The sequence below is a fragment of the Glossina fuscipes genome, unplaced genomic scaffold (assembly GCF_014805625.2).
Source record: "Glossina fuscipes isolate IAEA_lab_2018 unplaced genomic scaffold, Yale_Gfus_2 121, whole genome shotgun sequence".
In the NCBI taxonomy this organism is placed as follows: domain Eukaryota; kingdom Metazoa; phylum Arthropoda; class Insecta; order Diptera; family Glossinidae; genus Glossina; species Glossina fuscipes.
In genome coordinates this window covers 5,869,314-5,885,608 of record NW_023998464.1, presented here as the reverse complement: position 1 = coordinate 5,885,608, position 16,295 = coordinate 5,869,314, and the positions used below count along the sequence as shown (strand labels likewise).

The window sequence follows — 16,295 nt, the reverse complement described above, 5'->3', positions numbered from 1 at the left end:
TCCTCTTTAACGGCTCCATGCGTTCTTTCTAGCGGTACACTTTCTTCTCAAGTCAAGCACAGCATTCCTAGCTTTTTACTCCTTTCAGTATCTGTTAATATAGAGAGAAACAATACATAGTTATAGAGATAACAATTAATTATATTGCATCAAAAACACTCAGGTATTTCCTTATTTCAGTCACATGTTCTGATTTTATATTATAGGTTAATGGTGCCGTTTTCATCAACGACAGTTTAGTTATTGGCTCTTCGTCAAACAGCAAGCAGCGCGAAAGTGAACAATCACCTGAATTTTTAATATCCTTCAAAGAAAATAAGGAAAATGAAGAAAATTTAAGTTACTCTTCCAGAGCTCAGATGAATAAAGCCGGTTTTATAAAATTGCCTCTGTACAACAATGCAAGGCGAGAGACGCTTTTAGGTGAACTGGACGTGCCCACTAACGAATCAGCGGACACTGTGCTACTTTCTGGGGCAGCTTTAATCGTGGCTGACTATTAAAAGAAAATAAACAGAAACGCATAAGCGAATTACTAAAAATGTGTAAAACTAAAAAATATCAGGAAGTAGTCATGTAAGCAGCCGACAATGAACTAGGCAGCAATCGCCAAGAGAATCTAATCTCGTTAGCAAACTTGCTGGCGATTGCCGCCAAATACGCTCTCTCAGTTACGTCAAATCTGGCGACAACAAAATCTCGTTGAGATCAAAGTTGAACTAGTGTTCAGAATACATCACAAATCTCTCTTTTAGACTTGCGTTAAAAAAAAACACCTGCAGAAGAAAAGTGTAATAAGTTAGAAAATGCATTATTAATTTAAAAAAAAATAAAAATAAGCTGTGACCGAAATTACATTTGTAACGAAAAAGAAAAAAATTTGATAAAAGTATCATTTTTTGTAATTTTTTTTGCAAATTACACAACGTTGAGCAACGTGTACATTGCCAGCACAATGTGTCGTAAATTCCTTTTATGCTCGTTCATCAGACAGCAGAACAATGACAGCCGCGATGCAGAAGAAAAAATAACCATGAGACAGGCGAGAAAGGTTTGTGGAATGCGTCCGACCCCCTAACGCTATCTTAAAACGAGTAAATAAATTGTTTTAAATTGTTTTAGATTAATTGTTTTAAAAATGACCTTTAAGTACATGTTATATTGTTGTACGTAGATTTATGCAGAACTTCCACGTTTCCAAAGCGCCTTTTCATTGTAGAAGGGATGGTATGGGACTGGATACAAACCGCCGGAGTTGTGCTTAGCCACGAGTTAGAGTTGTTAGCTACAGGAGGTTGCCAATGGTTGGCCTGCAGCGACCATACCGCAAGTGTTGCATAAAGCCCGTTATCAACCCTTGTGTCGCAAGTGTTAAAAGAGTTGGAAACGAAACTATGTGCGGAGTGAATCTAAGCGGCCGTATTAAATCAACGACCATTATAATGTTTTTATTACTTATTGCAGTGATTGGATGTGTTGATCGAACTACCTATGCTTTTTAAGGCCAGCGGAATTCGTTAACTGAAAAGGAGAACATAGAATAAACGGGTGGATAGTGACTAATCTGAATATTTGTGTAGTAACAGCTTATTTTTATTTACATAAATATAAGCATTTTCTTCCAGATTTGCGACGAAGCAATGAAAATCATGGCAGCCAATTTTAAATTTTCCGAATCTCCTCACGATTCGCATTTGTGGAAACGCTCCGGTCAAAGAGCTTACCTGGAAAGCGGTTGGTGTGGACGTGAAAGCAATGTTTGGCTGCTCCGTAAGCAGTAAAAAAAAAAAATTAAAGCCCAAAAAACTATCCACTGCAATGGATGCATTGTTGTATATAAAGGTTAGTATTACAGTATTTAGTGTTTCGAAAACATAACTATAGTTATTGAACATTTCTCTATGTCGCTGGCATATTATGCAGGAAGAGCGAAAAAGCTGCTGCAGCCCAAAGAAGCTGTGAAGAATCGCAAACGGTTGTGCGGCGCTGCACATTTACAAAGCCGTACATAGTGGTTGAGGATTCCTGGTACTAAATTTGTAAACATAACATTCTAAAAAATATAAATCATTTTTAAAGTTGTAACTCGCATAAAAATTTACACAAAAATCAAATAAATATTGAAAGTATTACCCCTTGTTTTGATTTTTATGTACTGGATCTTGTCTTTACTTGTTCGTATGTGAACGTAAAAAAAACAAAAGATTTGGCATACAGGGGTGGAAGGAACAACCTAATATAATGATAGTGAAGACATCATTGATATGAGTTAATCACTAGCAATATATTAAAACAGAAATGTTAAAAAGTCTGCTATGAAAAATCTGTAAAAACGAATACAAAGTAATTAACTTTTTATGCAATAAGAAATTTAAAAATTGAAACATTGGACTTGCACGCTTGTTATTGTTTACCGTACATAGTTTGTTTATACATACATACATACATACAAAACAAATAAACGTCAATTTGGCGCTAATTTTTTACATTTGTCTCAGTTATTAATACATTGTAATGGAAAATTTGAGGGTAATTATTTTTTAGTTTCTTGGCCACAATCAATTGTCTCCTCAAAACCCAGGCGATAACACGGCGAATACTGAATACCCATAGAAAAGCATTCGAATTTCTATTTTGAATGTGCCCCCTTTTGTTAGCAAATCTAAAATTTACATAGAAGAATATTTAATATATATTTGAATAGCATTTCATTGGTACTATTTGTAAACGCCTATATGTAAAATGGATGTAAAATGGAAAAAATATGAGACCTCCTCACTATCTGCAAAGCAATATACATTTATTTGCGTAGGCATGGTCGTTTATATCCTATTTTAAGATAAAAAATCTACACAACAAGCAATGCTCCTTTCGCCGTTGAAAACTATAAATAAATTTTTTGAGCCAACGGAAATGAATGCAGATTCGTTCTTTGCCAGATGGAAAAATCTAAGTGGGTTAAAAAAAAAAAAATAAATAAATAAATAAAAATAAATAAACACATCATGCTCTTACACATCATGTTTGCATTATAATGTTTTTTTTTAACACGTCAGCGATCAACAAAGGGCTCAGAAAGTATTCAAAGCTCAACAGCCTTTAGATTTACCCGGTGCACGTAATAAGCTAACGGGCTTTGGTATGCAATTATTAGATAATGTAGATCCTAATCCAGATAATATGGTATGTGCCGGCATTATACACACTCAAACGCAACAAGTAGGCTGTCTATTACGATTAGAACCCAACAAGCAAGCACAGGTTAGTGATATTAAATAAAACACCGATTTTTGGAAAAATCGCTTACGTTTCTCACATCATTTATTGTTTGCTTAGATGTTCCGTTTAACAATAAGGGCCAGCAAGGAGAGTGTTACACGACAGATATGTGAATTACTTACAGACCAATTTTAAGTGCATAAAGAAATTATTAAGAATAATGAGGAAAAAAAAAAACGCGAAAAATTAAACCAACTAAGCTTTGTTATTTGATAATAATGAATCGATCGATTCAGGAATTGTTTATATAGTTTAGTATATAGAGTAACTGACGCTACGTGTTCGTTGTTGCAAACATCACGTCCATCCTATCCTTACGATAATGAGTTTAAAGATTCATATAAACAACAACGATTTCTTCCTTACATTTTGAATTTAAGTAGAATTATTTTATTAGCCATTACTTTATTTTTCTGTTTTAAAGAATCCTTGTAAAGGCATTTACAAAACCTTTGGTACATTTTTTGGGCCTTTACATTAATCTTTGATCTGGCGTACAAAGTAATAAACAAACAGAAAAAGATATGAAAACTATTTTCAGTGTCCAGTGTTTAGATTTATCGAGTCTTTTTCACCTAGATGGGAAAAAAAGTAATTGAAAGTTCTAATTTGCCTAGACATTTGCCTAAAGATTCAAAACTTTACAGCATTATCCGTTAACTTTGCATTTTCGGGAGTTTTCACAGTACATAACTGAAATCGCTTTCGTTTGCTTAAACACAAATATTTCTTTTTTTTAATAAACACACCACCGTACTCTCTACATATACGTACATCTTCGAAAAAAAATGCATACGTTACTTGTCAAAAAGATTTGTAATGGAATCAAAGTAATCTTCAGTTTTTCCGAAACCACCATCGATCGCGCCTTACGTGTCTGTTGTAGACTATGAGCAACCAGCAATTTCTTTTTTTTTTTTGTTGAGAGAATGTGAGAATGTGTACCATACATACTGCACAGTTTAGCATAGGGACACATACACAAACAAACTGGCCAAGAATTTATATATTTTGTGGGGTCTTTGAAGCTTCTTTTTGCGCGCTATGAAGCAATTGAAAAAAAATCCAAATTTTGATACACTACAATATTAAGTAGGCGTGGTAAATTTCTCCTACTTTTCTACAGGTGCTACAGCATCGCCTATAAAATACGTGCAATTTCTTGTACATTGGGTTACTGTAGTTTTTAAGTAGTGAAAGACTGTACTGTAGGCGTTATCTTCAATTAATTTGGCACATTGATGGGTTCATTTTTCCGGTCCAAAGAACGTTTACAACAGGCATTGGAAAGACGGACAGGCGAACATGCGGAATGATGTACATACTTGAATAAATTTAGAATTTCATGCTGATCAAGGGTACACATGCCTTTTGGGATCTTTGCAACTTCCTTCTGGGCGTTGCCAATGTTTCCACAAAATGAATATAGCCCTTATACTTCGATGATGAACGATTTATTCAGATGGATGTAGTCATATTTAGCAATTCTGCGGTTCACAAAAATTGAAGATGCGCGAAAATGGATCGGTGCTCGTTTTCGCGTCGGCAATCTTTATATTGCGAGGGTACGGATAAATGTCAAAAGGCTATAGATAATGAGGGTGCATATTTCGGTTTATTTGTAACAAGTAAGTTTTAAATAAAGGTGAATTATGTCAATGGAATTAATGGAACTTTATGAAAAAACAATATGAAAGCTTCCTCTTGCTATAATATCGTATAAAATATTTCTGTTTCCCATTTGCATTGTAAGTATCGTAAATAAGACCAATGGCAGAAATGGAAATGTTGCCAGCAGCAAAATGAATAAGGAGCTTGGTTTGTTTCCAAAATACTAAAAGTATATATGAACATTAAAAAATCAAATTTCACATATGCATACATACGTGTATGTTGCTATTATTTTTGTCGTAAGCGTTATTATCTTTATTTAACAGCAAAAAACCAAAACAACAAAAAAAAGCTCATTTACGTGGTGTAATTACCTTCTTAAAAAATTTTTCTTAGCTCATAAATTTTTATGTGAAAAATGAACAAAACTCTTTTACCATGATGATGGCCTGCATGATTAGGTTCTCAGAATTTATAAAAAAAGCGGGTATTTTTACACTTTCTCTTATTTAAAACAAAAGCTGGACGTTTTAAGCTACAGTTTTCAATATGGCGCACTCGTGCTCACAAGTTACTTTTTTAAGTTGTTTTATCGTAAACTGTTCGTGCACTTGCTAACGTACAGATTTAATCTTTTACAATATAGTTTTGTGCAACTTTTCGCTTCCGCACCAAATGCAAGCAACGTATCGCAAAAGTGGAAAAGTGACGTGACTTTAAAATAAACAAATTTGTAATTAATTTGAAACCGTGGGATTAGCAAATTAGTACCTTTTCAAAAAGGCGAATATGTTTTGTGAGTTGTATAGGGACGCATAACGTTCTTAAGACTGGGTACGCTTATTTAAACTGATAACAAATATCTGCTTTTACTTCCATCACCAAAGACGTACAAATCTGTAAATTGCAAGCATGGTTCATACACACTTAAGAATGCAATTTTTTTTTTCTTCTTCGCTTCTTCTATTTGCTATTATTGACAAGTTCGTTTGCGTCTTTGCTAAGTAATAAAGAGACGTAAATAAAGCAAGACATAAGCATACAAAGAAGGTATGTAAATAAAGCAAGGCATAGCTTGTTGTGTGCTTATATGCGTGACTGTTGTAGAAAAATAAAATGCATTGTTGGGAAATTAAAGGTTTTAAAATGCTGCTGCTTGGCTGTAAATATAAAAATTTAGGGCAGAAATTTTCAAATGTACAAAATGACAAAACTACTTTTCTTGTATTGCATAAACTCTGTATCCATTATGTGTTTTATCATTTTGTATATTAAAAGATTGTGCTTCTGCTAAATTTTATACTTTTGTGATATCGTAACCGCCTCGTTTTTACATTTCTTTAACAATTATTAAGGTTCGGCTCCGAGATATTTTGTGTTTTTGCTAAGTTTCCAATCAGCGTATTTTTGCAAATGGTATTTTCAATTGTAAACAAATACAGGCGCTTACACTCAGATGTTGCTGAATTATTTTTGAATTACTCTCAGATGTTACTGAATTTATAGTCGTTTCTTCAATGCAACAGCTGTTAAAAAATATATATGTATATATATTTCGCGAGAGTCTAATTGTCGCTTATAAATTGTAAATTGAGTATAAAAATTAAAATGTGTGGAATGGTTAATTTTCTTTATGAAGATCTACGTCTGTAGAGTCGCCTTACATAAAAATGATATTTCCTTGTGAAAATTGGAGTTAATAGATTAGGATTTTTTAGGAATCCAAGCGTATATCAAAATTGCAAATGAAAGAAAGGGTTTCTAATGTTTATGCAAAATGTTGCATATAGAGAGCTGAAAATTTATAAAGTGGCGGTGGGGTAAGTGAAAAAAGGATATTTTTCTTAGCATTTCTTTTGAATCCAAAGGTTTGATCAAATTAATATTGGCGAAATGTTTTAACACAGCGGCCCGAGAAAGTTTTATCGGTGAACCATTGTTCCGCTGCGCTCTGTTCTGTGCTGAAGGCGGTAGCTATTTAATTTAATATGGTTTTCTCATCTTTCATTCATTTTATTCGAAATACGAATTAACTTATTTCTCTTGGCTCTTAACAGACTTGGAAATAAAACATAAGGTTCCCCGTATATATTTGTTTGTAAAAAGCTTTGTAATAATAATAAGACACATTTGATGTGTTCACCTCAGTTAGGACTCAAAATTTCAGTCTTTAATATATATGTCACAAGACTTTATACGTTTGTAAAAGACTTACTATTTTAGCTTGACTTTTGGTAAGAGAACTAATATTGCTTATATAACGTGCTTTTTGGAGAAGGTTGTTTAGCGTGAACTTGTGTGAGATGATATCATAAACAACTCTTTCGTGCAGAGCTTCGCCATTTAAGACATTTTTTGTTTTGGTTTAGGAGCTGGAAACGTTTAACATGCCCCACAGAAACGATGACGAAGTAATTTTTCAGGATACAAGTCCAAGTGCTCCGCAAGAGAACATTTCCATTTTCTTTCTTCATTATGTTCACTATGATTAAATTCCGAAGGTGTTTCAGTGCAGGCGATTGTTTGCATCGTATATAGAACGACATCACTGACCTAATTTTTGTTGAATCAATCCACTTTGGACAACTTTCGGTAACTACTCAAACCTGTCTGTACGACGTTTGCTCGAGTATTTTCCTCTTGATGCTAAAAGTCGGTATTTTCGAACTTCACTATAAATGGTCTAAATCGGACCACTTTTGCGGTCACTCTTATATAACATGCCATTTCCAGAAATTTCTCTTGTTTTTAATATTTTTCGCAAAAACTGGTGCAAAGTTGCATAGGACATGTCAAAGAGATTGTGAGTCTTAAACCCTTATATGGTCGTCTTTAGAATAACTAAGCCTTAGGATATATGTATATACTTATATATATCGCGCGTAATTTTTACGCATCTCGGCGAATATCGCTCAAAGAACGACCAACAAATTATTTGAATTGTATACAACGTAGCACGAATACTTGAGTAACTATTAGTTGTTCGTTTTCTCTAAAAGGAGAAAACAAATCAAAACCGCTCTCTGCAGGAATAATGCATCAAAATTTAAGGGAATAATTTCAAATTGAAGGGAATCTTCTGCTAAAGCATTAAACGTTCATCATACGTTTTCCACCCAATCGGGCGAATTTCTTATCGCTTTTTATAGATTGTATCCATCAAAACTGGCCAGAGATGTAATATTACAGCGTTTCGTATTTCGTATCCCAAGAAAACAATAAGTCTAACAACTCAGGCAATGTCACAGAATATTCTGCAGATATTTTTGTTGGGGGAGCAATGTCTTACTCTGTCTCGATTAAGTCGCTTTGCTTGCATCTATTAACCTACCAAATAAATGTAAATACATTGGGGGAGAGAATTGTTTACATTTATGAAAAATTGTTAAAATCGCTTCGTCAAGGGTTTAAGTCTTGCGCGAGCGTAACATACGAACTGGTACGAAATAAGGCTAGTCGCAGTTAATCTGCTCATGACATTAAAGGCTTTTAAGGCGAATAAACGTAGTGTGCACACTCTATATCGTCTCAATGCTATATTTTCGCCATAGTAAGTGGCGGGATTATCCAATAATTGCATTCTCATGCACTGATATTAAAAGGCCAAGGAGGATAAGCAGAAGACGAAAAGTCGAGGAAGACCGCGAAACATTAAAACGCCCGTTCACTAAGCAATTTCCGCCTACAGACGAATCTAAGGCATCTAAGGCATGAAACATGCCTTAACATGTTAAGCATGTTACATAACCATTTGCTAAAGAAATGCAGAATATATAAGTAGTTGTAACTAGTAATGCCGATATATATTAGAGGTGAATAGTCTTGATTTTTTAGTCGAAATGATGAAATCAATGGGACTTTGTTTGTTGTGTCTTTGTTAAACAATACGACGTTTAAAGATAAGAAAGTACAAAGGCTCATAAGCTTTAAAATTACAAGCAAAAATAGAAAAGTGCAGCTTGTCCATTTGTTTTTCAAACTAACTAAGATCAGAATAGATGCAAAAGTAATGAGTAATCTTAAGAGCGTCAAGCCATCAGGAGATCATGTATCCTACAAATGCGAATAACTACTGCAATTACATGAAAAGTGCAAACAAACATATACGCCTATTTTCTAAAGTGCCCAATTTTTATGCGCTTACTCTCTAAAGAACCCAATTTTTATACATGCGACAGCTGTTAATAAACAAACACATTTACGATTATTGAGGAGTGTAAACAAATGTGGACGCTAATTGAGATTTGGGTGTTACATGTGTTATGAAAAAGCAAAATGAGTAGACCGCCTTCCTTCAGTGGTAGGTATAAAAAAAAAATTATTTTATATTAAAATAAAAAAATGTTTTGTTTATTAAATAATCTGTGAATACATATGAAAATCTCAAAAAGGAAATATTAATAACTGCATTCTTATGTAGAGCGAATATACATAAACACTAAAAAATCTATAACAATATAAGTCTTTGAATAGCAAAAAGATACAAGAAACCTTTTTTTAACCAAGGATAAGAAAAACACAACCAAATGTCATTAATTCAACAAAATGCGAAAAAATAGCAAAACTAATATAAACTTGCGTGGAGTTGAAGAGCCTTGAAGCATATGTGTACATAGGTATTTTATATGTTATGTAAATATAATAAAATGATCATTCCTCGCATCTTTAGCATATATCATCCGGCGAATTAGTATTTACAGCGATAGATGGCCACACCAGCAACGCAACGAGTATCGAACCCATTAAATAGCCTAGCAATTTCTGCTGAAAGATGGGTAATCAATTTATAAAATTTTATTCACAAGAGATAGGTTTTTATAATTCTTTTACTAAATTTCTAATGCGTTTGGGATTTCGTTTAGTACCAATGCTTGAAGCCAGGGAATATTTGAAATAGATTTCGAAAACCGATTTTTAATAACAATGTGATCTACAAGAAACCCATCCGCGATGCCGAAAATTGTACTCTGCGCACAGAAGAAGATTCTAACATTCAAGAGACGAGCCAAAGATTTCTTCCTAATACCTTGCAAATGCAAGTCCTAGTTCAATAAGATACCCATTAGTCGTTTCAGGTGAAAAATTCGAAAATTCGCTTTAGGAAGCGAATCTAATTTTCTAACTCTACAAACATTTGATTTATTTCGCTATACCTTAGAGCTTTCCACAATTTGCTGCTTTGGGCTTGTTCGCATTTCAGTTCTAAATTTTTAGGAATTTTTAAATTTTTACGTGTAACGAACATCTTCTGAAACATTTCTTTTTCATTGCGGTATTCATGTCGAGCTTTAATAATAGGCAAATCCTAAAAACATTTTAGATGATTTCAAAAAGAGTTTGGATTTTTATATTAAAGCGTCAAAACCTGCACATTGAAGTAGGCATCATTATCGACGCAGTACTTTATAATCATGCGCCAATGAGGATCCAACAAGAATATGTCGGGGTTGCCGTATATCATAAGCAGACAACCAGGCCGAGAAATTGCGAGTTTGGCTGATCTTCCGTTTCGTATGAATCCTAATCCCTGGTGCATATCGTCACGTATATGCTCCTTGCTTGATCTCACTCCTGAGATTAATATTATATCGCGTTCCTAAAAACAACCAAGCGAAATCAACATTAGTATTAACTCAAACATTAGTGTAATTTTGCGAAAGTTATACCTGTCCTTGCAAGTCCTCCACAATACCAATTTTAGGCATTGCTACGTCGCCCTGTATAAAGAGTTTGCGCAAATCTTCAACTTGCTTTACAAACGGAGATTTGATGCCAATGGATTCCGGTTTAATGTTCTTATCACACAATTTAACTGTCATTAGGAACACCTTTAAACAAGAAATAAATGGTATGAAATGCTAAATAGAAGGGATTGTGCTTTTAAACTAAGTACAAAAACTAAGTATAAAAAACTAAGTACAAAAGAATGCAGATATAATTATAATCTTTACAAATTACGTGCTTCGCTTCGTGGCGAGCCTTCTCCCTGCATATCTTTACCTCGCATTTCGCAGAAGAATACACCATGTGTTTTGGCTCGAGTTGGTTATTGCGGCAGTATATCATCAAGTTGTTTCAGCATTTTAGCTTCTCTAGAATCCTCTTCGCTTATCATTGGTACCAATTCCGCATTGTTTGATCTAAATGAACGCTGTAAGTTTAAATTAAGACAAATAAATGAGCTGAAGTATTGTTACTTAATACTACTCTGTCCAGGAGTATGAAACTCGTTTATAGTTTCTAACAAAATTTGGTATTTAGCTATTTTAACTAGTACGTCGCTTCTCCCTGGCATTTGAATAAAGTTAGCAATGGCCGCCGCTCTGCTCTCGTCGTAGTGTTTGAGACGTAAAAAAGATCCCGAGATTAATGTACTTATATGCATTAGCGTCATTGTGAACGTGGCAATTGCCGTTTAAAGGAGGCTTGAAAACATTCATGTGTCCTCCTCTGTTGGCCCAACGCATGTATGTACCGTAGTTGTTTTCTCTGAAAAGCATCCCTTTTCGAACTGATCAGACCACAGACCTTGGCCCATAATTAGTTTAGTTTCATGTACAACTTTCACAATTTATTTTCTCTTCCTTTTCAAATTATTGTCAATTTCATTTTTTCCATTTTGTTGTTTTTGTTGTTGTTGTTGTTGTTTTTGGCTTTTATACTTATACGCGTACGAATAGTTGTATATAAAATTGCGCTGCACATTAACTCAGCATAAGATTAAGGGTCAGTTCAAATATGACATCGTCTTTATGTCTGCCCTTCTGAATATCTCATTTCGTTCCCCCATAATCCCAACAAATCTAGGTCGTAGTCTAGCGAATAAGTATTGACAATTAATATGAGCTAATAACTGTTATTATTAAGATGTGTGCTAAAATGTGTGTTATCTCGGAAGCACACATTTGGTTCCAAATGCTCAAATTTATTGAATGTTAAAAGGCATCTGCACTTAGTCTTCCACCTGATTTAAGGGTGCACAACTAACCACGGACCCTTTAAAGAAAGATGATTTCAAGGCCGAGGATAAGTCGGTGAATAAATAATAATTATGTTAGCGGGAAGAGCTTGCTGAGGAAGCATTAGCGAGGTATTGATGAAGTAGAAATTTCCGTACAGTGAGAAATGTTTCAAAGTGTATTAAAGCCTGGAGACACGTCATACAGCACTGGTTCAATAAGTAAGAAAATTGAAATAAGTGTGAGTAAAATGAAAGTGTTTGAAAACAATTTAAATACATACATTCTGTTCGTATTTCTATAAATATTAAATGTATTGAAAAATTTCATATATATGGAATTTGTGAAATTTTCAATTACTGAACTTTAGGTTTTTTTTTGCTTTTTAACTAAAAATATAAAAAAAAGAAAGTTAAATCTATTTTAAAAATTATTCCTCACAAGCTGTAAGTCATGGAGTACACACCTAAGTATATGTTCGTTCACATTATTGTGGTAAAAAATATATGTTATTTTCAGTTGCCTTTTTTGTAAATTGATGACAGGGAACTGCACACAGACGCACACATGCATATTTAATGTCACCATTTGTGGTTTGCGGTAAGGTTTGACTTCATTTAAATATGTTTACAGAATGTATACATACACAGATATGAACACGGGGATGGACATGGACATGGACATGGACATCCGTGGAGACGTACTTATACATAATTTGTATACTTACTAAGCTATTTTGTATATACACAGTGAGAATACATATGTGTATACATGTTTGTGTAAATGCAAATATTCTCTAGATATTCTCGTTCATTATTTTAACTGCTATGCATAATTACTGCCATGCATTTCGTTTGAACGTCTGCACGCAGATATTTTCGGTGATATACTATGCATGGCACAGGTTTAATATACTGTATTTCTGCTGTTATTGTATTTATATTGATGCTTTTGATTAAAACGAAAGGTTAACGTTAGCCATTCATATGCATATAAGTGGGTAATGTTGGTTTGAACTGAACCATTAAGCTTATAATTAACATTAATATTGCGATGCAAATATATTTAAAGGAAAATGAAAAAAAAAAAGAGAAACGGCTTCACCCGTGACAATGACTCTTGTTCGAAATCATTGCCGTGACCAGGATTCGAACCTGGGTTACTACGGCCACAACGTAGGGTCCTAACCACTAGACGATCACGGCTACGTGAAGCACATACAAGCAGTTTGAAACACTGTCGTCTTAAAGCTTTCAAACAAATATTTACATTTTAATATGAAATGTGCCGAAATTAAAACTAGTTCGGTAGATTGTATATCAGTTCGTTAATAAAAAGAGAAGACTGGTTTAGAAACCCAAAAATTCATTTATATGGCATTGACTTTAAACTTGGATTATTTACTTATTTATATATATATATTTTTTTTGCCTTTCTTGCAATAATAACGGAATTGTATTTCCTTGTGTTTATTTATGCATTAACTTCTTTCTTGACGTTTTGTAGACTTATTAAGAGGGTCTAGCAACAGCTGCCTAGTGGCCGTGATCGTCTAGTGGTTAGGACCCTACGTTGTGGCCGTAGTAACCCAGGTTCGAATCCTGGTCACGGCAGAGCATTCTTGGCAGTGGGATTGCGAAGAGGGCGGTTGGCAGCCTTTTTTTTGGCACAGTTTATTCATAAATACAATAAGCGAAAATCCATAAGACATTCATAAAATCGACGTAACAGTTAAAACCCCGGTATGCGTTCTGCGCCTTGATTTGTAAGCAGTTCAAATTCTTGAAGTCACAATAAATAACATAGAGACTTGAAGTTCATCATATCCAACTTTCATCCAATTCAATACAGATCTCCAGCTTAAGATTAGCGGTTCAAAGATTGTTCTAAAAAACCGAAGTTTGCAACCTTTTTGTTTGTTTGGAGGAAATGCAAAGGAGCTCATCTTAAAGTAATTGTGGAGATGGCCCTCATCATTCGTCGTCAGTACATTTTGCGGATATATAATGTATATATAATCTCTCCTTTTTAACTTGTAAGTTATGTGGTTTGTCAAAATTTCTGCGATGATTAAGAAGTTTTCCATTGTAAATGGATTAAATTTTAAGGTTAGTTAAAATTTTTATTTCAAGACATTTCATTCATTTGTGATTAATGCTATTTTATAGAAAACCGCATTGCTAATAACCAAAGTCTTAAGGGGATTTTGCGGTAGCTTCAGCTTTGACAAGACATGAAAAATTTAAAAGCATACGCTCACCGCCATCACCATACAATAATGACGACATTTACTTGTCATTAGCCACAGTGACATTTGATTAATTAATCTTAGGTGTTAGGCGAAGTAAGTAAAGAATCTTCTAATGATATAATAAAATTAAAAGGACACCAAGGAAAGGATAGATAATATACCAGTTTGTAGGCCAACACTTATCCATTTACACATCAATACATGGTGGAAGTGTAGTGAGCCGCTAATAATGCCCAGGATTTGAAATTAATTAGTTTTGAGAATGTTCAACTAAAGTCAATATATAGATATATATATATACTTGCACATATATATATACATTTGTAAGTGACGGCTCACGTATATTATCACACATCTACCCGCAGCTTTATATAACTTGATTAAATAAACATGGTGGCGCTACTAAAACTTAAAGGTGGCATTAGACAGTAAGCAAACATATATATGTGCAGAAATATGCGCATATTTTATAGATGCAGAATTTCCCAACGATTTTCATCAGCGTGTGCTTGCTGAGGAAATGAAAGGTCTCGAATCTCTTTAGTTGAAATCAATTTCGTTCAAATTTATTGCTTTTCTTTATATGTCTCGCGGCAAAAAATATCTTTGGTAGAAAACACAGAGGATTATGGAGACATTTTATGATTAGAAAAAGTTTGTATAATTCGTTATGCCAAGAGTTTATCTTCCTTTAAGGATTTGCACTCCTTGTAGTATCTCTCTCTCTCACTCTCTCTGTTTTTCAAAAGGGAAATCTCACACACAACGTATCTCTTAAAAACTCATCTTAAGTTCGTCATAGTCGTAGTTACCTGTTGGCAATTAGCGTAATAAAATTCCCGTTCACCTTTAGATAGCCAAACTATCCATGCTGGAGAAAGAAAAACGGCTCTTAGAATTGCAATTCAACAGGAGGAAGAAAACTTACGTGAAGTTAATCAAGAATAATGGAAACTCACAAAAAGGAAATGTTCGTTTCAGAAATCGTTTGCAGAAGGGAGACGCATACATATTGAAATACAGGCTACAGCTAGGATTTAGCTGTATCGCTATATCGCCATAGTATCCGGGGGATTAAACTTACGTTTTAACTGACAGCTAGCGTCCTGAGCGCGTGAAGACATAGTTTAACACATCGGCGTTCGGGTTTGGGTCTTTTGGGTAAATGCGAAACATTCACCTCTTAGCTGTAACGCGAAATCAGAGTAGTTTTGATGCGTCTTGTGCTCAAACTTGTCACAAGCTTGTCTCAGCCGGTAGGTACTAATGATATAATTGGCTTGCAGTACATGCTCCATTTTCTTAAAATTTCTTAAAATGACAGTATCGCTGGCAATTAATGTGTATGTAAAGTACTGTTCAGTTTGTGGTTGTAACTGATTTTACAGCTAAACGTTTATTATAAATCTTTGGGTGATTTGAATGCTAAGTTCTTGGAGCTTGCGATTTCGAAATAAATTAGAGATTTGATTACGTAAGTAAGAGAAAAAATTCTAGTATGCCATAACCTTGATAAGAGCTATCAAGCTGCTCAGATGATCTTGGTGAAGTTTAGGAGCTTCACGATTTTCACGTTTGGGAATCTATAACGTAATCCGTTCATTGTCTAGCGTTGTTGTTATTATTGTTATTGTGATAAAGGTTTGTATATACATCGAGTGTGATATCCGTTGTTTTGCTTTTGACTAGAGGGGATTTTCAGATGTCATGTTGTTGTTTTCCTACCATGTGACTGTATAGTCTTTGCCAGTTGTGAATTGTGCTGCCTGCTCACTTATGAAAATTATGCAATGTTGTTTGCTTTAAAATTAATAAATATATTTTACTTAATTTATTGGTACGATTTACGCAAAACCCTAAAAATTTGTATACATTTTGTTTTGCATTTCGGGCACATTCCTCGACCCCTTCTCTCACTCTCTCTCTCTCTCTCTCTATCTATCTATCTATTGATAGTCAACAATTGTTTCGCTCATGCATATTTGATTGTCTAGTTATGCTTACTTTCCCTATCTCTGCGATATTCAAATATAAATTAATTCTTTCTGCTAAATTTATTTTCAAAAGACTTTCCTTCTCTATACTGTTTGTCGCAAGTTATTTATTATATATTTTTGTATGCTTCTCCCAGCTTTACAAGTTAATATGTTTTAAAAGTTTATTCTGAGTTAATGTGTTTTGAAACTCTTATCTCT

The 16,295-nt window shown here is 34.1% G+C and overlaps 2 protein-coding genes and 2 non-coding genes across 4 annotated transcripts in view; 3 read left to right on the top strand and 1 right to left on the bottom strand.

The window, feature by feature from the left end:
- LOC119640512 (cytoplasmic dynein 2 heavy chain 1) overlaps positions 1-704 on the top strand; it is a 33,260-nt gene extending 32,556 nt beyond the window's left edge. The window contains 1 exon segment of the mRNA XM_038038601.1: positions 207-704. Within this exon segment, the coding sequence (XP_037894529.1) occupies positions 207-503 (297 nt within the window). The 3' untranslated portion in view covers positions 504-704.
- Positions 705-1,649: 945 nt separating this feature from the next.
- LOC119640511 (AP-2 complex subunit alpha-like) lies at positions 1,650-3,414 on the top strand. Its single transcript, XM_038038600.1, has 4 exons — positions 1,650-1,770; positions 2,840-2,957; positions 3,057-3,261; positions 3,337-3,414. Exons 1-4 carry the CDS (start codon positions 1,650-1,652, stop codon positions 3,412-3,414), a joined length of 522 nt encoding a protein of 173 aa, XP_037894528.1.
- Positions 3,415-12,982: 9,568 nt separating this feature from the next.
- Trnah-gug lies at positions 12,983-13,054 on the bottom strand. The gene has a single exon. It is a non-coding gene; the product is annotated as a tRNA-His (tRNA).
- A 336-nt stretch (positions 13,055-13,390) lies between these two features.
- Positions 13,391-13,462, top strand: Trnah-gug. The gene has a single exon. It is a non-coding gene; the product is annotated as a tRNA-His (tRNA).
- The last annotated feature ends 2,833 nt before the right edge of the window (positions 13,463-16,295 follow it).

Coding starts and splice junctions, on each gene's coding strand:
- LOC119640511 (XM_038038600.1), top strand. CDS start 1,650: ATGGCAGCCAATTTTAAATTTTCCGAATCTCCTCACGATTCGCATTTG. Junction 1,771..2,839: donor AAGCAATGTTTGGCTGCTCC/GTAAGCAGTAAA, acceptor TCCTATTTTAAG/ATAAAAAATCTACACAACAA. Junction 3,262..3,336: donor AACCCAACAAGCAAGCACAG/GTTAGTGATATT, acceptor TTGTTTGCTTAG/ATGTTCCGTTTAACAATAAG.